The 23,036-nt window shown below is 30.9% G+C and overlaps 2 protein-coding genes across 2 annotated transcripts; both read left to right on the top strand.

The window, feature by feature from the left end:
* Positions 1–7,560: 7,560 nt before the first annotated feature.
* On the top strand, positions 7,561–18,166 carry LOC132713186 (uncharacterized). Its single transcript, XM_060695672.1, has 12 exons — positions 7,561–7,669; positions 8,040–8,186; positions 10,576–10,759; positions 11,089–11,203; positions 11,445–11,549; positions 13,742–13,786; positions 14,065–14,100; positions 14,946–14,981; positions 16,136–16,171; positions 16,663–16,698; positions 17,374–17,418; positions 17,853–18,166. The coding sequence occupies exons 2-12, from the start codon at positions 8,084–8,086 to the stop codon at positions 18,021–18,023; spliced, it is 912 nt and encodes a 303-aa protein (XP_060551655.1). The 5' UTR covers positions 7,561–7,669; positions 8,040–8,083; the 3' UTR covers positions 18,024–18,166.
* Positions 18,167–18,568: 402 nt separating this feature from the next.
* Positions 18,569–22,235, top strand: LOC132713183 (phospholipase A and acyltransferase 1-like). Its single transcript, XM_060695669.1, has 4 exons — positions 18,569–18,637; positions 19,602–19,782; positions 20,234–20,363; positions 20,660–22,235. The coding sequence occupies exons 2-4, from the start codon at positions 19,652–19,654 to the stop codon at positions 20,744–20,746; spliced, it is 348 nt and encodes a 115-aa protein (XP_060551652.1). The 5' UTR covers positions 18,569–18,637; positions 19,602–19,651; the 3' UTR covers positions 20,747–22,235.
* Positions 22,236–23,036: the final 801 nt, after the last annotated feature.

The following is a 23,036-nucleotide window of genomic DNA, read 5'->3' as shown; positions in this document are numbered from 1 at the left end:
ATCAAGTATGGCATTCCTGCAAGTGTTTAAGTTAAAACAACAAGTGACTTTATGTACTTTAGTCAGACATGACATCAGCGCCACAGAATTAAGAATGTGTTTGAATTTAGGTTGTGATTGAAAATTGGTTGTTTCGGGATACACATTACATTCCGAGCAACACTTGTATCTATTTCCTAACGGGAATAATTTCACACTGTTTAGGAATTCTATAAGGAATGCATATTATTTAATCTTGTTACCTGAGTGTATTGATTGCAGCTGTTTGTAATATTATGTTGCATTATAAATGAAATACAAATAAAAAATGAAATAAAACCCTATGAAGGGAATATAAACAATTATTTGAATGTAAAGCCCGGAACAGGGTTGGTTACACCGTTCCCATACGGTATACTCGGTTATACACGGATTGACTGGTACGAGTATTTAGCTCCAACCGTGCCAGGCGATTAGTTGGTACAGTTAAGACTCTAATATAGCACGAGTATATACGAAAAAAGCATGGACATACTCGGTCCATCAAGGTTTGAACACGATTTGCATACGAATACATACGATTGTAATACGGGCCAAGTACGGGCTAGTACGTTCTAGTACGATTAAATACGACTTCATGTACATACTCAATCAAACTGAGTCTGCAATTTTCATGTAATTTTGTTATGATTAATGCTTCCGAGGGATCATTTTTTACTCGATTTACTCAACTTGCACAGGGTTTTCATACGGCTTGGCTTCATTAATTTTCGAACATTTAACGAAGGAACAGCTGTATATGTGAACAATATTCATATAGAACAATGACAGATGCTACAGATGATAGGATAATGGAATTATTAATCATGATAAGACTGACAGACATTGGTGGCTTATCAGGCTCGGCAGAGTAAGCAGGTTGAAGTGGTCGGCGGGCCTGAATGGCCCTACTTGTATTCCTTCTGTGCGTGGGAACCTTCTTCCTTGGATGCATTCTAGTGTGATGCAGCAAGTTCTCTGTGTAAATCTAGCATCTTTCCATACATATTCACCCGCTGAGTTCATAGATACACAATCCTGATTCCCAACATTATTCGGCTTACCGCCCCTCCAGTTTGTATACAGTTTGTATACAGTCCAGACGCTACATTGCCTGATGAAATCTTGTTTTTATGGTGGTCCTGGGCAGACTGGTAAATACCGTTGGCTTCAGAATCACTTGCCTTGCACAACAATTGGTTCGAATCCCGCAAAAACTTGACGTTTTTTTTATATGAGGAGCGATTTGTCGATGATTCTACTCAGTGTCCGTTCTTGTCTGAAATGTTTCACGGTATTGTTCCTGGGGTCTTCCTGTTAAAATAAAGCTGAAAAGTTGCTAAAAGACCTACTTTTTACTTTGCAATGTAAAACTCCCACTCCCTACAAAAAGGCATCATTTAAAAAAATGAATTAAATTGTGACCTGTCATTATCCTGTTAACTGTTCTACCAGTTTAGGTAATTCGTTAGGGAGTATTAATACATGTGGTAATCCCCCTTCTTGCTTTTATAGCGTCAGTTTCAAGATAATGCCGGTTCTTGAGGCGCGTGTGGTAGCTTGCATGTTTCACGAGCGTAACAGACTCAATCACATTGAGTCTGCAACATATTCAGTTTTGCCGCTTTGGCGTTTTTAAAAAAGTTGTTGTTTTTTCTCTGTTTAAACAGACTTCAAATACTTAGTGCCACAATATGACCTATAAAATCATCGGATAAAAACAAAAGTCATTAATGAATGTACAATATTTAACATTTCAAACACGTTTATTCTATCAAACAAGCTTAATCATGTGACTACATGTACATGTATGCCTGTTTGGCGATATACGATTGTTAAGTACAAATGTTTAATTTAAAATAACCCATACAAAAAAAGAAAGACAAATCATTGTGTTTGGGCTGTTTATTTTCATCGCAGTTATCATTCTTGTATATGTAGAAAGTAATATTATACATTATGTGTGGTTATGTTAATCAATACATTCATACACTCATGTTTGCTCTTTTATTCACTTATTCGTAAATAATTACCGCTTATGAATTGATCACGAATAGTATTTTTATATGAATTATATATTGTTTATGCATCATTTATTTGGTAAATAATGAATTAATATAAAAACATGTACAATATTAGGTGTATTGGGGCCAGAGACCTTAAACTACAATAAAACGTATGTTATGTTATGTTACTTATAATAACATAAGCTTTATTGCGAGGCCAAGGACTTATTTCCTTTTAGTTAATAAGAGACTTACATGCTTAAATCATAATTATTATTATTATATTTTTTTACTTGTTAGTATTATTATTGCCATTATTGTTTTATTCCTGATTCACTCCAACAGAAGATATCAATATTCTTTATATAATACGAGTATGAGGCGATTACAAATAAGGCGTCATTACGTCTGGGTCAAACGATCATATTTCGGTAGAATTATAGTCATATACGGCACAGAAGTCTTTCCTGGCAATATTTCTTCGTCCTAAATTTGAATTATTAACATATATCAAGAATTACTTGCCTTCCAAAAAGATCATTTCCAAAGTAAAGGATCTATCTGTTACAATCATTCTAAATTTTATAATTATTCCTTAACCTTCTGAATTTCTAAAATAGACTAGTTGTCCTATTTAGACCTCAAGCTTGTATTTGTTCGAGAAATAGCCTTTTAATTGATCACTTTTTCGGCGCCATCCCATATCTAATATATAAATCAAGAGGGTGTCAGAGAGGGGATGTGCCCCATTTTGCTTAGGGTTTGAAGGGGGTCAGCAGACCCCCCTCCTCATCTCCGAGAAAATTGTGGACTCGGGGAAAGGCTAAAACTGGACCCAGGTCGACCTTATTTATAACATTAAATGTAACCAACGCTAAAACGCCTTTAACTCTTGAATGTGCAGCACTTTGTAATCAGTTTTGATGCAAAATAGTAATTTTTGGCAATTTTGAGATATCCCATCGTTGCCATGGTAACAGGAAATGTAAGATTGAATATGCGGTTACTGGTTACAAATGCTATTGTCCATTAAACATGTTTACGTACACTGTTGATATGTGTTAAATGACATAAGCATTAAATGTTACAACTTTTTTATGTAAATCGACAATATTATTGTGGAAATAAACTAATTTTACTATTGATGTGAAGTTTATAAAATATAATATACTATATACCAGCTTAATACCATTTAAATGAAACACATCTACGCAAAATAACAATGTATCACTTTAAGATAATATCCTTATTTTTCAAAGCGCAAAATCTGTTGAGATTGTTCTAATTATGCAGATTTCGGGTAGACAAAATTTAATATAATAATACGTCACAATAATACCTTTTGTTGCATTATCACTCCAACAGAAGATATCAATATTCTTTATATAATACGAGTATGAGGCGATTACAAATAAGGCGTCATTACGTCTGGGTGAAACGGTCATATTTCGAAGAAAACGATTTATTCAGCTGTGTTATTTTGTATAATGCCAGTATCAAGTTCTAAAAGTTAGAACTTTGTAAACATATATATAAGACAATCGGGTGGTCTTAATTGTGAATATTCTTATCATTGCTTTTGACCATGGACTATTTTGGTCATTTGGTATGAACAAACAATATATATCTTAACCTACATACTAAATGCAATATTAAAATATGCTATAATTTAACATCTGATGGGAAAAAAGAAATTTAATAGCGACTTCTATTTGGTCTGATTTGATTATTAATGATTAAATGATGGACATAATTCACCCATTAAATTAAACATTATTTCTTCGCATAATCAATTTTTTAAAGCAACATTCAACCACTCTAAAATTTACTTTCTCACCTTTTTTCATACAATATATAAATGATGTAAGTTGTTTTTGATCAGCTATCAGGAGCATTCAAGCAGATAATAAAACCATAACAACAAATTTAAGATATATGTAGGTATTGACTTGAAATCAGTGGTCCCTATAGTTGGGTCAAATAAAGAACAAAACAAATATTTTGTACTGAATCTGGTGGTCTTAAAAGTCGATAAGCGAAGTGGTCTTAATTCTGGATATTAATGTAACCTTGACATAAAGATCTGAAAATTCCGTTTAAAAATGGTCGTCTGAATTCTGTTCGACACATATTGAACAATTTTGGTTCATTTGCATATATATTTTTTTCTTCCATTGCTATCACAACTGTGTTGTCTTATACTTAAACTGTTGAATACGAATATGTTGAATTTTCTTAAATTGCATTTTGTGAATGGAATTCTCTGGTAACTAAAATGCAATTTGTTGAAAAAAAAAACAAAAACAAAAAACAACAAAAAAACTAAAACAAAAATAAAAGGAATGTAAAAAGTGCTTTTAATGCAAGTAAGAGATTTGTCAGGTGGGAAAATATTTAGGCGATAATTAATGTGCTTTTAAATTAGAATTATCGACATCCGTATTTGTCAATATTGATATAAACTGACACTTCAAACGGGATGTTTTGTGTTCACGCTTAGCGATTTTAAGAGAATTGACACTTCCATGCATCAATGTGTATAACATACAACCAACGTTATAAAATTCCTCCGGATATGACGCTGAAAATTTAAGTGTAGTTTAAAATTATTTCTTCACTAGTATTACATTAAATAATATTTTCCCACATGAACAAGTATTATGACCGGATAAGTTTATCTATGTTTAACGATATAACAAATATGTTTAATTCAAGTGTGTTTGGTTAAATATATAACCTTGCATGCGATTATCACGGCTTTTCTGTCGCACGCGTTTATACATTTTTTCCGAGATCTTGTTTGACATCAAAACATTTTAAAAGTTTTCATAAAATTGAGCAAAATTGATTTCGGAGAAAATAATATTATACTATGCATAATTCTGTTTGATTACATATAATTTCGTACGCATGATTATCAAGGTACTTTATTTGTTACTTCGGCGCGATATAATCACACACGTGTACATACAAATTATACATTTTTGGTAATACAAGTAGTTCTATCTGATTGCACTTTTATTGAAAACTTTTATTTAATGTTATAACTTACCTTGAAACGCTTCTATTTTTTTTTAGATATTATTATTCTAATTTTAGGAGAAATGACATCCCTGACAAAACATAACAAACACGCATAGCTATTATTTAGATTTAAAATCACAACTATCCTGGAGTTAAAATGAGACCGTACGCGTGATTCTAACGGCACTACTCCTAACTGTGTGATTATTACCCCTAATGCGTAAAAATCACACGCGTGGTAATATTACCACAAGTGTGATAATTACGCGACACCGGATTTCCACATAAGGTTGCTATATACCAAATTTAATTACAGTTTCTCATTCCAAACTCTAGTTTTCGTCTGGAAATCATGAAGAAGACCGACAAGCTGACTCCTCGTATATACCTTCCCTAAACGTCGTTTGTGGGGGTAAAATAAATAATTGTTGTTTCATATTTACTCTGGAAGGTGAAGTTACGCATCCTTGTTTAGATTAGAAAGTTGTGAAGGTGAACGTCTAGACATGACTGAATAAGCGTACATGTGTTGCCCCTATATCCTTCATACTTACAAAAAAGGACGATATAAAAAAGAAGAAAAAAAAAGAACAATAAAAAAACACCAATATGTATACGAGTTATTGGTGCAGAATTACATCAAATTGTACAAAAATCTCGAAAAAATATTGCATGTCCCGTTATGTCAAAAGTACCTTTAAGTAAGTGAAGTCCCTTTAACGTTTACTTTGTTTTACTTTGTTAGGACTAATAGTAAAAAAAATCCAAGCAGTTTTGCTTTAAGTATGTATTAAGTACGTATGTATTATTTGTACGGTGATTCGACAATAAAATTAGATATGAAAAAAGTGCAACCCATGTTTGACTTCAAATAATACCAAACACAATTCTGCCATTTACTTCAAAACTCTTTCTACCATTTACTACAATTGGAATTTTGATTTTCCGTATGTAAATATAAATTTATAATAACAGTGTCGTAAGGATAATATTTATCATGGAAGTATATATATGTATATTAAGATGGGTAAAATTGGAATGGGAAAAATTAGTAATTGTACAACGATAAAACGGTAAATTCATTGGTATTCAAATGCTATTTTATTACATTTTTAGTGGTGACGTTGTGATCAAGTGATAACAGTAGTATGTAGTTTGTGGTATGGTAATCAATGTGTAAATCAATGGTTTGCACTTGTAAATATTCTTAGTATTATAGACAGTCTTTGGTGTTAACGTTGACAATAGAAGGTTTAATTACAGACAATATTAAGATAAAGACAGTAGGGATAACAAAATATTTAACGGCAGTCATTGGCATGTGCTCTTTCACTAACAAAGTTAACAAATCCTTGTTATATTCACTAATCTGACACATAGAACAAAGAAGAGTCAGGGATCTGTGCAATTGATTCAGCTTTTTTTAAATGACAATGTTAAACTTTACTGACATTTTGCAATGAATCAAGTCTAAACATTATTGTGTGGTTTCTTAATTTGCATTGGTGAATAACACCCCATTAAAAAAAGGAACATAAAATAAAAATTCACACGCGCGCGCGCACACACACGCGCACACACGCACGCACACGCACACATGCGCGCACGCATCGCATACATAATTACCTGATTTCTATTTTACATCTGTTGCTTTCTTGCAATTAGAACAGTTATAGTGAGTTGGATTTTATGGAAGTCAAATACTTTTTTACAATTGGCTACTTTTATTACATAACATTTCACGTTAAATGCTTATTTTATCAGGTAACATGCATCTCCCGTGCTCTAGGTTAAGATTTATTCATATCTAGGGCATAATATGTCTGTAATGTAATCCCTTATGCTTTGCAATGAACTGTTTACTTTTGATACTTGACACGTTCATATGTTTCTAAATTCCAATTCTGGATTCTTCTTTGTACAAATTGCTGAAAAAGACTGATGAAGGTAATAATTAGGTATTCAATTATGTATTATTTATAAGTTCCAAGTCAAAAAATTTAAGAATATTAAAAAATAACTGAACTCATTGATTTAAGGCACATTATGCCTCAAAAACCTATTATTTCTTGTTTATACACTAGTTTCATATTGTTTAAGTAATGATTATGTTAGATGCTTATCGACTTAAGAAAATAGCATTTAATGTGATTTTATATGTCACAAAAGTAGCAATATGTAAATAAAGTATTTTCTTTACTCCCATACAAAATATAAATTCACTATTATAAATTCATTAACAGCCAAAAAGCAATAGAAGCAAAGGATAAATTAAATCTGATGAGCCTCTTTTTGTGTTTATTTGTTGGGTCCTAATAACTGTGTAAAATTTTACCTTTAAGTATCTATGTACATGTATGCATGTATGTATCGACATATTTAGAAATCTTGATTTCATACTTGGTATTATAATTATGACAGGCCGCATGATTACATTTTTCCTCGTTTAGGTTTACAAATATGCGTATAGGATTGACAAAATTAATGTAAACTTAATTTTTTTTCAGGCGGGTTTTATTTCCTAGAAAACATGTCAAATATATATACTCATATCTTGCAATGTTCATTTCGTTACATTGAAACATTTTTGGGATGCGCAATTACTTTCAGCTGAAAAAGAGGTAAGTTTCTTTTAGGTTTTGCATACTTTGCCTATTAATAGGAAAGAAAGATTATATTTGAACTATTTTTTCTATCTTCGGTCGCTCTACACTGCATGATTGTTTTATACTTTTACTGCTGTCGTAAGTAATTTCGTGTCTGAATAAGTTACTACAATTGCACTTATCATGTATTGTTTTGGTTTCATTATTCTTCTTTAATTAAAGTTGTCCAATGTACAACAAGGTGAGGATAAAAATTACAGGAACTGTTTAAGTCATTATATCGAATATTTTGAAACTAACTCATTTATATTTGTTAAGGAATTGATAAATTATCAAATTTAAGTTATTACATCAAGATAATTCCAAGACGAAACTTCTTTTTCAGAGTAAAGAACTGATACCTATACATTTATTGAACATTCTGAAACAATGGCCGTTAAAACGAACGCAAAACAATTTCTCGAATCACTCGTGGCGGGTGATATGATAACATTTCACAGTCAAACAGCCACACATTGGGGAATTTATGTCGGTACGTGCACAACTGCTTTATACTGCATTTGAATGACAAACAATTGTACAGCACAATATATTAATCAAAGGGCTGCAAGCTCTGTGGTATTTTCTGATCTTTGCAATCTAAATCACACTGACTATCTGTATGTATTTTCCTGTATAAGTTTATTTTTCAATACTATAATTCATCTTACGCAGCGACTGCATTTAGATTTTTTTGAGTTTGAGATTGATACATATGGAAATTTGCATGACTAGAGTTGCATCAAAAAATCATTTTTCATTTTTTATGACAGTCACACTTTATCCTTGCATATCGTGGCTACGTCCTTAAAAAAACACTTCAAAAAAAAAAAAGTTTCATCGACTAGGATTTGAACCTTATAATAAGTTAAATCATTAATTACATTTATCCTGCATGATTTATACATATCATTCAATTTATTTATAATGAAGTAATTATTTACTTGAGTTGCAATATGACATTATAGAAGATTTGGCAATTTCATCCATCTCTTTTGATTGTTCTACAAAACGCACTTGGGTCACAAGTATTTAAAATACTGATTTAAGAATAAAAAAGCGTTTTTACGATATTCTTATAAATTCTGCTTCAAGAACAAATGTTCATAAAGTTATTTAGTAGAGAAAATTAATAATTTGCTCGAGAAAAAATTATTATCTGCTACTTGTATATAAATGTAACTATGTAATATAAGATCACGTAACTCATACTTGCCAACAACATCCTAATAGAACTAGGACTAGGATTTGAACCTTAGGCCTCTCACACCTTAAACGAGCGCGCTCCCTCTGCACCACGGTGAAGTAATACGTATCTATCTTGAATAAAAACAAATACATTGTAATTACACCGATAAACACTTTCCCCAACTAGCAGACGACAGGCTATTCTTATCAAGTAAAGATAACCGCTTGCGTATCTCACTGTATAAATAGTATGTAAAATGGGCTGACATATGGTAGGTTTAACAGTTAATTTAAATACTTTGGTGTCAAAAGATATGTAAAATTATATACTGTGACAAAGCTAAGATCCTAAGCTTTCCATTGATGTAATAATTTTTAAAATCGGACATTTAATCACAACAAACTAGCGGTTTAAAAATGGCTTAATTTGTATTGTTTTAGCGTAAGAGATACCAATTTTACTCGAAGATAAGGGAAACAACTTGTCTTTTTTCACTTGATATACCTCGGTTATTTATGTAGTTCATATGAAAAGTGTTTATGGGTATCCTTTTCGTGTTTGTAATCCTTATTAATTTCGAGGTATTTTGTTCACGATAAACCTGTTGTTTGATAATACAAATGAAAATAATTTAGCGAAAATCTTCTCGCCAAAACAGTCCGACATGTATATATTCCACTACTCGACAGTCAGATTTATTTGTGTACTACTCTCTGGAGTATTCGGTAAACGACATGGCTAAAAATAGCATTTTCATTGATGAAAAGATATTCATCCGCGTAATTTGTCATTGTGCATTCATGATAATCCGAAGCTTTAAGGAAATAGCCGAACATTTTTCATTGGGTAAAAAGATATTCATCCGCGAAATTTGTGATTGTAACCTCATATTTCTATTGACTAATCTTAACAATTACTTTTAATGCACTGTAATTTGTTAAATGCCTACATTAAAAATTATTCTTTCTTTTAAATTGCTGGTTTTTAAGCAGTTTTGAGTGAGAACTACTTTGCGTTGTTAGGTCTGTGAGGAAATTTTGTGTTAGTCCGTGGATGTTAGCTTTGTATTTACTGATCTTGCGATCAGAAAATACAAAAATGAATATGAATGGCAGATGCTTGAGGTATAACATACGATAATCATATATTGCACACTTCCATACTTTTTTATAGTCAATGAACAATAAGTTAAATCATTAATTACATTTATCCTGCATGATTTATACATATCATTCAATTTATTTATAATGAAGTAATTATTTACTTGAGTTGCAATATGACATTATAGAAGATTTGGCAATTTCATCCATCTCTTTTGATTGTTCTACAAAACGCACTTGGGTCACAAGTATTTAAAATACTGATTTAAGAAAAAAAAAGCGTTTTTACGATATTCTTATAAATTTTGCTTCAAGAACAAATGTTCATAAAGTTATTTAGTAGAGAAAATTAATAATTTGCTCGAGAAAAAATTATTATCTGCTACTTGTATATAAATGTAACTATGTAATATAAGATCACGTAACTCATACTTGCCAACAACATCCTAATAGAATCAAATTATTTTATGGTTTGTCGTTATGTATGGTACATAAAACAACCAATGTACTTTTTTGAATTACAATCTTTCATTATAGGCTTATTTCACTTCAAACTTATATTTCTTTATACGGAGTAATTGATTCTGTTATAGGAGACAAGAAGGTCGTACACCTTACTGGGGAGGTCATAACAAATTCAAGTGATCAAAGCGAAGCTTTGTTCACTGTCGCCGGTAAACAATATACAAAAGCAGCTGTTAAGGAGGACGATTTCCTTGATGTTGCCGAAGCATTCGATAAATACGAGAGAAATTGCAAGGACACACCTAAGATGACGTAAGACACTTCGAATAAGTCCTTGATTAAAACACTATAGATGTGATTTTAAGATATCGAAATTTATTTTTTACTTTGATATGAATAAAAACAACATATTGTTATTTTATTTCTAATAAAACTTATATTACATGCATGCACAAGAATAAACTTTAACAAATTAAAAAAGGGTAAAACTAAAACACGTTTTTATAATGTCTGGCAATGAAAAGCTATATAGCATTAGTTTGCAATTCTATCATGGTACACAAAAATGTCATTGCTGTTAAATTTTGGGAAAAAAATATAATTGTTTTACAATTTCAAAAACTTCTTTATTGATTTCCAAGCCCGGATGACCCTGAAGATATAGTAGAATTAGCTAAGACAATGGTCGGAAACATATACTACAATGAAATGTGGAACAGTTGCAAGAAACTGGCCATCTACTGCAGATATGATTTAGTAAGTTCTTTACAAATAATAACGAACAACACGCTATTTTTTCGATACAATTATTCCAGTATAAGTTATAAATTACACACAAATCTATATTGAACATCAAAGACATTTCGCGGGAAGGTATTTGCTACGTTGCGAACTAATGTTAAATGGTTAGATAGATAAGGTGTGCGCAAGTACTTGCGGTTGCTGCACCAAAACACAAGTCAGTAAGTTAATATTATTTTTGAATCTTATCTTATAGAGTAACCTATCTGGAACTTGCGATGAAAACAATGAAAACGATGAAGACAATGAAGTCAATGAAGACAATGAAGTCGATGAAGACGATGAAGACGATGATGACGAGGTAAGTTACAATCATTTACCTTACGTGTTTTATAAAAACACGATGTAAAATGCGATGGTTGACAAACAGATTGAAAAATCTAAAAATACTTTTTCAACATTCTCAATTTTCTTTTTATTTGTTAATTGCTTTACTCGAATAGCTATAGTTTAAAGGTGATTTTGGTGTATTCGTTCCATTTCATCAGCAAAAACAATGCGTTTCGATGTATTTCATTCGTTATTTGAAACAAGTAATACATTATATTTATAAGGAATTTCAGAGTTTGGTTGAATAGATGATTAAACTTTTTATGATACATTCAAACTTTTTCTGTAGTTTAATAAGATTTACTCAATTATTCACGTTTCTTGAATCACTGTTCTCAACTTGAACTAAGAATGGTAATTAAACAATAATTTATTATACAAGACATATTTTGTATATCGCTTAATTCCATGTTTGAGGTAAAATGTAATTTGGTTCTTTTAAAGGCCGAATATACAACATAAATGTTTTTATTATTTCCGTTCTCAAAAGCTTTTTAAATTTTGTAATTTTTGTGCCACTCCCCACCACTTTAGGGGGGGGGGGCATTTAGATTTACCCTTGTCCGTCGTTCCGTCCATCCGTCTTTTCGTCCGTCATCCGTTCTCTTTTGTATCGCACGTAACTCAAAAGTATTTGACCTAGAGTAATGAAACTTTACAGAAACGTTGATCAGCATGTGCAGTTGTGCACCTTGGTAATGTCGTATGGATTAATTCAGTATTTTTTAGAGTTATTGCCCTTGACTTAGTAAAATTTTGCAATTTTCAACTTGTGTCGCATGTAACTCAAAACAGGATTAGACATAGAGTCATCAAACGTTGAATAAATGTTGATCAGCATGTGTAGTTGTGTACCTGTGTATTTTCGTGTGGATTTATTCAGTATTTTTAGAGTTATTGTCCTTGACTTAGTAAAATTTTGCAATTTTCAAATTATGTCGCATGTAACTCAAAAAGGATTAGACATAAAGTCATCAAACTTTACAGGACTATTGATCAGCATGTGTAGTTGTGTACCTGGGTATTTCGTGTGGATTTGTTTAGTATTTTTAGAGTTATTGGCCTTCACTTAGTAAATTTTTGCACTTTTCAACTTGTGTCGCATGTAACTCAAAAAAGGGTTTGACATAGAGTCTTGATACCTTACGGGAATGTTGCTCAGTATATATAGTTGTGCATCTTGAGTTTCGCCTGTGAATTTATCCAGTATTTGTAGAATTATTGCCCTTGACTGAGTAAAAACCGTTTCATTATGTTGTGTTATTTGTTCCTTGAGTGCTTAAGTTAGAATCAACCAACTTTACAGGAATAATGATCAACATCACTAAATTACAGGAATAAGGAAATGATCAACATCACTGTGAAGCTATGCACCTGGGTTTTGTTAGAGTTATTGCCCTTGACTTAAAGTAGTATAAATTTGCAATTTTCAACTTGTTCATGCATACATTAAAAAGTATTTGATTTGTAGGCCTGAAAGTTTACAAGAATGTTGGTCAGCATGTGTTCTTATGCGCCTTGGGGTTTGCTTGTGGACTTATTCAGTATTTGTAAAGGTCTTGCCCTTTACTTAGTAAAATACTTTTAGTTTTCAACTTGTGACACATGTAGTCCAAAAATATTCGACCTAGAGTCATGAAATTGACAGAACAGTGGCGTGTGGGGACACCCGTGTCCTATAGACACATTTCTAGTTTATATAGTTATCAAAAAGTCACTCATTGGCTAATTCGATATTCATTATTACTTTCTCCAGGTGGTAAATACAGTACATACTCTGAAACCATTACATAAACGTATCAAATCATTTTATAAATGTTTTCATTGTTCTTAACCTATTATCTAAACATAATAAAACAAGGGAAAGGCATAAGTGTTTTTAACTAAATTCATCTTTTAAACTAAATTTGTTAATTCAGTGCAATAGGGAGAAATTGGTGGTGAAACAGTTTTGTTTTCATGTGAAATGTTATGTCGATGAAAATAGATTATTCCATGTTAGAAGTTAATTCATATGTCTATAATTCATATTTAACAGGAAATTCTGACTTTTGTTTTATATGTCTTTTATGTAAGACAGTATTTGAAAACCCTTCCGGATTCAAAATAATCTATCTTGGTGCATCATAAAGTTTAAATGTGCTTTTTGTTTTATTCCAATAGAGAGCAGGCCAAACACCTATGACCATGATGACTGCAACTCCTTGGGTAAGATACAGTTTATCACTTTGTCATTTTAACATGTGTTTACAAAACATCATTCATTGTCTAAACTATCTTTTGCTTCGTTTGCTGTTTGCAAAATACATTTGAAGAAATATCTTATTCTTTTATATTCTACTATATTTTTATAGTTTCATAACAAACGTTCATTATTACATTCATCAAGTGATTAGTATCTAACATGCATGTCTTAGTTTTCATCTTAATACTGCTATTTCGGAGCATCATAAAGTTTAAATGTGCTTTTTATTTTGTTCCAATAGGTAACAGGCCAGAGACGTATGATGGCGGCTCCTAAGGTAAGGTACAATGTTTCACTTATTTGACATAAGTGCTTAAAGCGGCACGCCTCCAGATTCACGTAAGTTTTCATAAAAATTTTGGAAATGTATTTCAAAGTAAAAAAAATGTGAGGTGAACAAATAAAATAATTTACTTATTGCAATCGGCACTTACAATTCACGAAAATTACCAAAAGTAGTCAACATATGCAAAACCAGCCTTTACTGCGTTAGTAGCGCAGTAGAAACATGGTGATAAAATACCGCAAAATCAGTGTTAAACCGCACAAAACATGTACAATTTAACTTGGATCTTGAATGTTTTTACTTTTCTTAAAGTTTAGTGCATTTTTCTCAATATTAATTTTCTTGAAATATGTTGGCTCATCTGGGGGCGTGCAGCTTTAAAATGTATATTAAACGATACTTGATTTATTCATCTTTCAAACAAATTTATTTCCATAGGAAATGGTTCAGGATGCTTTTGCTGTTGGATCATATTTTATACTATAATACTGTTTGCCATTTTAAAGATACAATTTAGATCAATATGATATTTTTTCCAGATTAAATGATGTGATAGAATTTCTATTTGATAAAGCAATGTGTTACAATCAATAACTGTTCTTTAATCAATGAAACAGTTTTGTTTTCATGTGAAATGTTATGTCGATTAAATTATATTATGCCATTTTAGAAGTTAATTCAAATGTCCATAATTCAAAAATCTTATTAAAGCAAATTCTGACATTCTTTTGATAGGTCTTTTATGCAAGTCAATATTTCAAAACCCTTCCGGATTCAAAATTATCTATCTTGGTGCATCATAAAGTTTAAATGTGCTTTTTGTTTTATTCCAATAGAGAGCAGGCCAAACACCTATGACTGCAGCTCCTTGGGTAAGATACAGTTTATCACTTTGTCATTTTAACATGTGTTTTATGGTTTACAAAACATCATTCATTGTCTAAACTATCTTTTGCTTCGTTTGCTGTTTGCCAAATACATTTGAAGAAATATCTTATTCTTTTATATTCTACTATATTTTTTATAGTGTCATAACAAACGTTCATTATTACATTCATCAAGTGAGTAGTATCTAATATGCTTTCAAACCATTACTTAAACATTATAGAAATCATGTTAAAAATATTTGTTGTTCTCTTTTATAATTTAAACATAATATGACTCGTGTTAAAAAGAAAAAAGGCATAACGTGTTTTAACTAAGTTCATTATTTAAACTAAATTTGTTAATTGATTAACTTCAATAGGGAGAAATTGGTGGTGCGATTGAGATCAGCGGTTATTTGAAAAGAAATCGTTTGTCATTTTGCACAAACATCTGAACTCGTTCACATCAATTCGTTTTTCATTTCAATATTTAATGATGTAATAAGAATTCCATGTGTTCAAATATTTGTTTTAAAGAATAACGCCATCTTAATCAGGAAACAATAACTGTTTAGTGTCATTTGAACTTGGATTTAAATGCAATTATGTTTTATTGTTTCACTCTTTTTTAAAATAAATGCTTTATGTTTTCATTAAACGATGCATGATTTATTTTCTTCTTTAAAACAAATTGTTTTCATAGGGAATGGTTCAGGGTGCTATTTTGGTAATACACTGTTTTTATGATACAACTTAGATCATTGTGATAATATTTCCAGATTTAATTAATAATATGTAATAGAATTTCCATGTGATAAAGCAAAAGTTAAATCATTGACTGAACATTAATCAATAAAAACAGCTTTTTTTTACGTGAAATATCATTTCGATGAAATAACATTATGTCATTTAAGTAGTTTATTCAAATGCGTGTAGACATAGTTTTTTAAACAAGAAATTTGACATTTGTTTATGTCTTTTATTATGTAAGACAATATTTAAAACCCTTCCGGATGCATTTAAATATTTATCAAAAATTCACGTAACCTATTTCATGCCCATAATTTTATTACATGATCATTTATGTCTTAGTTTTCATCTTAATACTGCTATTTCGGCGCATCATAAAGTCTAAATGTGCTTTTATTTTGTTCCAATAGGTAACAGGCCAGAGATGTATGATGGCGGCTCCTAAGGTAAGGTACAATGTTTCACTTATTTGAAATAAGTGCTTAATGTGTATATTAAACGATACTTGATTTATTCATCCTTCAAACCAATTGTGGTTATAGGAAATGGTTCAGGATGCTTTTGCTATTGGATTATATTTTATACTATACTGTTTGCCATTTTAAAGATACAATTTAGATCATTATGATATTTTTTCCAGATTAAATGATGTGATAGAATTTCTATTTGATAAAGCAATGTGTTACAATCAATAGCTGTTCGTTAATCAATGAAACAGTTTTGTTTTCATTTGAAATGTTATGTCGATGAAATTATATTATGCCATTTCAGGAGTCAATTCAAATGTCTATAATTCATAAATCTTATAACAGCAAATTCTGACATTTGTTTGATAGGTCTTTTATGCAAGTCAATATTTCAAAACCCTTCCGGATTCAAAATTATCTATCTTGGTGCATCATTAAGTTTAATTGTGCTTTTTGTTTTATTCTAATAGAGAGCAGGCCAAACACCTATGACTGCAGCTCCTTGGGTAAGTTACAGTTTATCAAATTGTCATTATAACAAGTGTGTTATGGTTCATTGTCAAAACTATCTTTTGCTTCGTTTGCTGTTTGCCAAATACATTTGAAGAGATATCTTATTACTTTATATTCTATTATATTCTTTACATTTTCTTAACAAATAATTCAACATTCATAATTACTTTCAGCAGGTGATAAGTATCTTACATCCTTTCAAACCATTACTTAAACATTATAGAAATTATGTTATAAAAATACTTGTTGTTCCCTTACTTAAATTTAAAAATAATTAGACTCGTGTTAGAAAGAAAAAAGGCATAACGTGTTTTACCTAAGTTCATCATTTAAACTTAATTTGTTAATTGCTTCGAGTGGATGGTGCGATTGGGATAGGAGCTTGTTTGTTAAGGGTAAGTTTGCAAATACAACTGAACTCGTTCAAACCAACTCGTTTTTAATTTCAATATTTAAATTATGTTATAGGAATAACATGTGTTCAAATATTTGTAATAATGCATAACGCCAACCTTATCAGAAGAATCAATAACTGTTTTGTGTCATGTGTAATAGGATTTGAAAGCAGTTATATTTTTACTTGTGACTCGTTATCTAAAGTAAGTGCTTAACGTGTATATTAAATATGATACTTGATTTATTCATCCTTAAAACAAATTGTTTCACAGGGAATGGATATTGATACCGCCATGGTCGGATCGCCTTTCAAAATGGTAGTACATTGTTTGTCATTTTAAAGATAAAACTTAGATCATAATGATATTTCTTCAGATAGAATTTCCATGTAATAAAACATATGTGTTCCAATCAATAACTGATCTTTAACCAATGAAACAGTTTTGTTATCATGTGTAATGTTATGTCGATGAAAATATATTATGACATTTTAGAAGTTAATTCAATTGTCTATAATTCATAGATCATTCAACAGGAAATTCTGACTTTTGTTTCATAGGTCTTTAATGTAAGACAATATTTTAAAACCCTTCCGAATTCAAAATAAAATTAATGTTACTGATTTCATGTTCATAATTATATAACCTGTTGTGTCTTTTTCATTTATGTGCTTCACCTGAATCATAATACTGCTATCTTGTTGCATAATAAAGTTTAAATGTTTTTCATGCTTTTTGTTTTTCTCCAAAAGGGAGCAGGCCAAGTTCCCATGGATGCGGCCCCTTTGGTAAGGTTTATCTCTTTTTCATTATTACGGATAGAACTAAACAAGGTCCGAGTTTGGATATTCTCTTATAGGAAAATGTTGTTTCTTTTTGCTGTTTTTAATGTGAAAATAAAACTCTATATACTTGCGTGCTAGCCCTAAAGCTGTATACTGTTACATTACATTGATGGACAAAATTAAAATATTGATTTGCTAGAAGAAAAGAAAGGTTAAGTCTTTGCAACCAGTATAGCGCCAGGTCAACGTGCACATATTGATGTCCCCGAGATTTATTTATTGAATACTTCAAAAACTGCCCCTTTTTTAAAAAGTGATCTTTCTTTTAATTCTGAAGAGTACATTTCCTAACCTATTCTTAATAATAATAAAAGGGAAAAACAGTGAGACTTACCGATTTTGTGACGAAATAAATGTTATTTAAAACGGTAATAAAGGACCGACAAAAAAAAAAAAAATAAACAAAGCTTCGATGGTTTCATTTCTTTCATTTTGTACATGTAAAAAAACGGAATAACAATTTTTGAAATAGGAAAACGATTGCCTTTAACGTTTTTAGAAAACTAGCATATTACGTTTTTTGAAAAAATTACTGTGAACATTTCATAATTTTTTTTAAAATATCCCTGACGCAAAATTGTCAAAGGACGAGATTTCATCAAAAGACACAACAAGAGTCATCAAAGAGCTTGAAAAGGGGGATCTTGTTACGTTTAAACGAAAATGGTATTATCACTGGGCTGTTTATATAGGTTCGTGGAGAAATTTTGGTATTCACAAATTTTATTTACAAAAAACTAAATATTCAGATTGATTGTTAATTTAATCAAAAGTCAATTGCCTCAAGTTGGACATGGGCATTATATTTCTCTTTTTACGCAATATCTCATTACAGAAAGTTGTTTTATTGTTAAGTTAGACAACAAGCTTTAAGAAAATTGACAATATTTGGAAAATACTATAATAGCCAAGACCGCATTTAAAACTCATTTAAGAAAAAATCATTAACATATATTGACTTGCCATCACAATATGTAATGTTAGTTTTGTCATTTTTAAAGGCGATGGATACAGTTTGCATTGTTTTCAGGCAATGAAAGGGACATTGGTAAATATTGTGAATTTGTAAACATGAATGCAGGTTGGGTGCAGTAAACTATATCTTAATATCTTTTGAAGTTAGCATTTATGTTTAAGTTTAAAAAGTTCACTCGGTTGATGCAATGTTACGATTTAAAACTGTTCAGCTTTTAGGGGAAAATATGTGTAAGTGGTCAGATAGCTCAGTAGGTAGGGCCGCGGAACTGTGCTCCAAGGGTTCCAGGTTCACATTTTCTCTTCCTTTGCAGATCTATACTATCTCTACGTTCTTGACTTATAGGTTTGTAAGGCCAAGCAATTAAGGGTAAAATTGTCAATGGAAATCGTATAATCATTTCCTTTTATTAATTACATTTCTGTGTTTCACAGGGAGTCAAGATTATAGCCGAGAAGTATAATTTTATGATTGCGATTGCTTATTTGCTGCTGGTGTTGTTTCTTTTCTGTTTTAATGTAGTAATTTATATACTACGTTTTATAACTTGCAAATCAAGTTAGATCATGATATAATATAAATTTGTCATTTTTTGTAATAGAAAAAGGATATTTAATATGAAAAGTACAAAATAATGATATGATAACTTAGCAAGAGCTTATTTGTCTATTTATTTTTAGGGGACTCTAAAATTATCCATTTGTCTGGGGATGAGCCGATTACAAAAGCTATGAAGTTAATACATATTTTCTCAATCTCCGGGGTACCTTTCTCTAAAGGATGGGTAAAACTTGACGATTTCTGGAAGGTTGCATTTGATAGCAGAGCAGACAAAAACAATAAAAAAGATCAATTGTTAACGTATGTATTTCATGCGGTTTACTTGTTTTAAAACTTTTTTTCCAGAAGTTCCACTAACAATATCTAGTAACAGTACGTATATGATATAGGAAAAACCTTGCAAATTCTCATTTCAACAAAAAGCCATGTTGCAGTTATTATACCGCTTGGTCCTCTTCAAAAGCAAAACTGCGAAAGATATTGTATCAATCCAATAAAGATGCTTTATTTTGCATGCATATTGTAGGTTGTTTTAATTTAAGAAAACGAAAACAACAGAAAAATGTTGTATTATTCGGCATATGAAACAAATATATCAAAAGAGTTGCTTGTATTCTAGTAGATTCAAAGGTATGCTGTATTTTAGAATAATTATGAAATTAAACATTAATTACACATAATTGCACTAATTGCATGTAATTCATAAATTAACACCAACTTTCAAACATACCTCTTATTTCTAATTGTGTAGACCAAAGCCGGTTGGAGAGATTGTAAATACAGCCAAGGGAATGCTCGGGAAGATAGGTTACAATATTCTTTGGAACAATTGTGAACACTTTGCGAGCAAATGTAGATATGGAACTAAGAGAAGTGATCAGGTTTATAAATTTTTAAATAACATTCTCGCACAATTGTTGTTTTAAGGTTATAAAAACACCCGCATCTTTATGTTTCTTTTCCTTTAATTGCATTTATAAATCATTTTGTTTTTCTAATAAGTTTTCTATATTATCAAAATATATCTGTCCGATACGTGTGAACAGTTTCAAATTAAGTTCAACGTTTGTATGTCCTAATGGAAAATGAACTACTTTTTCATTCAGTCTTACATTATGTGAGTTTTTGTTTATACGACACTAATGTCAGTCTTATATTCTGATATCTTACACTGTAGGTAATTTTTGGTGTATGGTGTACCATTGGGATATTTGCATTTGCTGTCCTTGCAAAAATACTTCAAGATATGTACAATCATAGCTGAACAGAATATAGGATGGAACTGAAATTATAACTGGAAGAATATCGCCTACGGAAGAATTAACGTTTGTGTTGTTTGTTTTTTGTTCAAAATCTTTTGTTTTTAGATATTTGGTGTTGGGCTGTTTTCACTATATTGGAAACATATTGTTAATAACGTTTTTATTTTGCTTTACAGTAAGCTTCAGAGATTTTATTTTTATTCTAGATGCATTTTTGTTGGTATGAATTAAGCTTCAGATACATTTATTTGTAATAAAAACACATCACATTCAAATTATCATTCCAACCTTTGCAATAAAGACAAAGTTTATTATTAATTATTGCAGTTTCTTTTAAAGAAGATGATTTCTTTTGACGAATGCATAGAATCTAATACATTCTGAATTTCTTAATAAGAAAATTCTAAGATATTTAAACTTCCCATAAAAATATCATCTTTGTGAACACATTTGCCATATTCCCTTTACAATTTTCTTTTCAAATTGTGACAAATTCATTCTTATCTGGTTTTAGCTCAATCAAACCGAGCCTGCAACATTTTCTATTTGCCGTGTAAGGCTTTCTTTATGGCCTCTTATTTTCTTTATTTTAGGGTTTGGTTCTAAGGTGTTTGTGTAATATTGGTAGAGTTTTGAACGACTCATTTGCGTGTGCTTTATTATCTGTATACTTTTTCCCTTTTAATGTTTCATGAAGCAATATATAGAAAGATTGAAGGTTAATTTACGCCCATGAGTCCACCTTACTTTCATTAGCTTATTTTATTGTCATTTTGAGGAAACATGATCGTGTCGAATGTTCAGTTAGAACATACAATCCCTGATTTGAAATGATCTTAACCATTAGGTCATTCTGACAGGGAACTTAAGACACATAACATTTGTTTACAATTCATGTGGATTTTGAAATAAAATTCTTCTTCTTCTTTGAATATTAACCCTTAAAATGTAAAGGAATAAAGGGGCTTGTAACAGACATTTTTACCGAAGTCCTTTCAAACAAGACTGAATAGAAGATTGAATATGAATTTGCTCCAGGCCTGTAAAATATTATAATTTAATAGATGTTAATATAGCTTCATTAACAAGTACATGAGACATTCACTAGCATCTACAGAGGCTCTTACAGGAACAATGCATATTTTGACTTTTGTTTGACATGTAACATATACTTTAGTAACTCAATGAATATCTTCAGTCTGTTTGATAACATAATTATATTACTTAGATGTACACCGTCGAAGGGCATCTAGCTTTTTATTTCTTTGGCTTTTCCACCCAGACATCATGGTTTTCAGTTATACTTTGGCCAAGGCCATGTTTCCTCATATGATACGAGTGTTGTTTGATCAGGACAGAAGACTATTCAATAATCCAATAAAGCAGGTCAATCGTTACATGTACGTATGGAAACTATTTTTTAAGATAAACAAGCTACTCAGTAGAAGTATCTTGCAATAATATGTGAAATAAATGTATCTGAAAACTCAATCTACTTATTAACAAATAAATTATCCCGCTGGCGGTCGCACGTTAAATGCGTTCCATCCCCCCCCCACAGAGTGCCTCAAATTTTACCAATTGTCACGTGACATCTGAGACAGATACCAGACCGACAGTACGTTAAGACTTGAAGAAATTTCTGCTATAAAATGATATTAATCAACAGATTTTTAACTGGTCAGATGTCACCGGGTCAAAAACAGTTGTTAGAGTATGTGGCCGCAATTTGTGACCACCTTTGGTGCGATATTTGCGTGTTATGCGAAACGCAGGGGGTTGAGAGATAACAGCCGATTTACGACACTTCGTGTGATGCGGGTCGGACTAATTTTGAATTGGCATAACGTTTTTTTTATAATCAAGCAATTTACATGCGGTTTAAAGCACATGAAAAGGAATTCATTTACGGAGTAAACCGTGTCAGGGATTTCCGTTAGCTCAATCAGTGCCTTAATTATCTTAAATTTCGTAATATGTATGGTGAAAAAAGTCGCATAAAATGTTTGACGTTACGTAATATTTTTTTTTTTGAGAAAAAGATAGAAATGATCTGAGACACGGTTCCCTAGATATTATAATTATGTTTATTCTGCAAAAGTTTGATTACAAAAAGTGAAAAATGACTTTGATAGGACGATTTAAAATAATAGGATTTTTGTCCAAAATTTATTATTTTACAAAGGCATTTTTTTTCAAATATGTTATTTTTTATGAAGATCAAATACATTTAATGCACAAGATTTAAATAAATAACAATTATTACTAAAATGTGTTGGTTAAAATGACATT

This window comes from Ruditapes philippinarum, unplaced genomic scaffold, assembly GCF_026571515.1.
Source record: "Ruditapes philippinarum isolate M1 unplaced genomic scaffold, ASM2657151v2 ctg1598_1_1_1_1, whole genome shotgun sequence".
Classification (NCBI taxonomy): domain Eukaryota; kingdom Metazoa; phylum Mollusca; class Bivalvia; order Venerida; family Veneridae; genus Ruditapes; species Ruditapes philippinarum.
The sequence above is the reverse complement of the archived record's forward strand: the minus strand, read 5'-3'. Positions and strand labels throughout refer to the sequence as shown.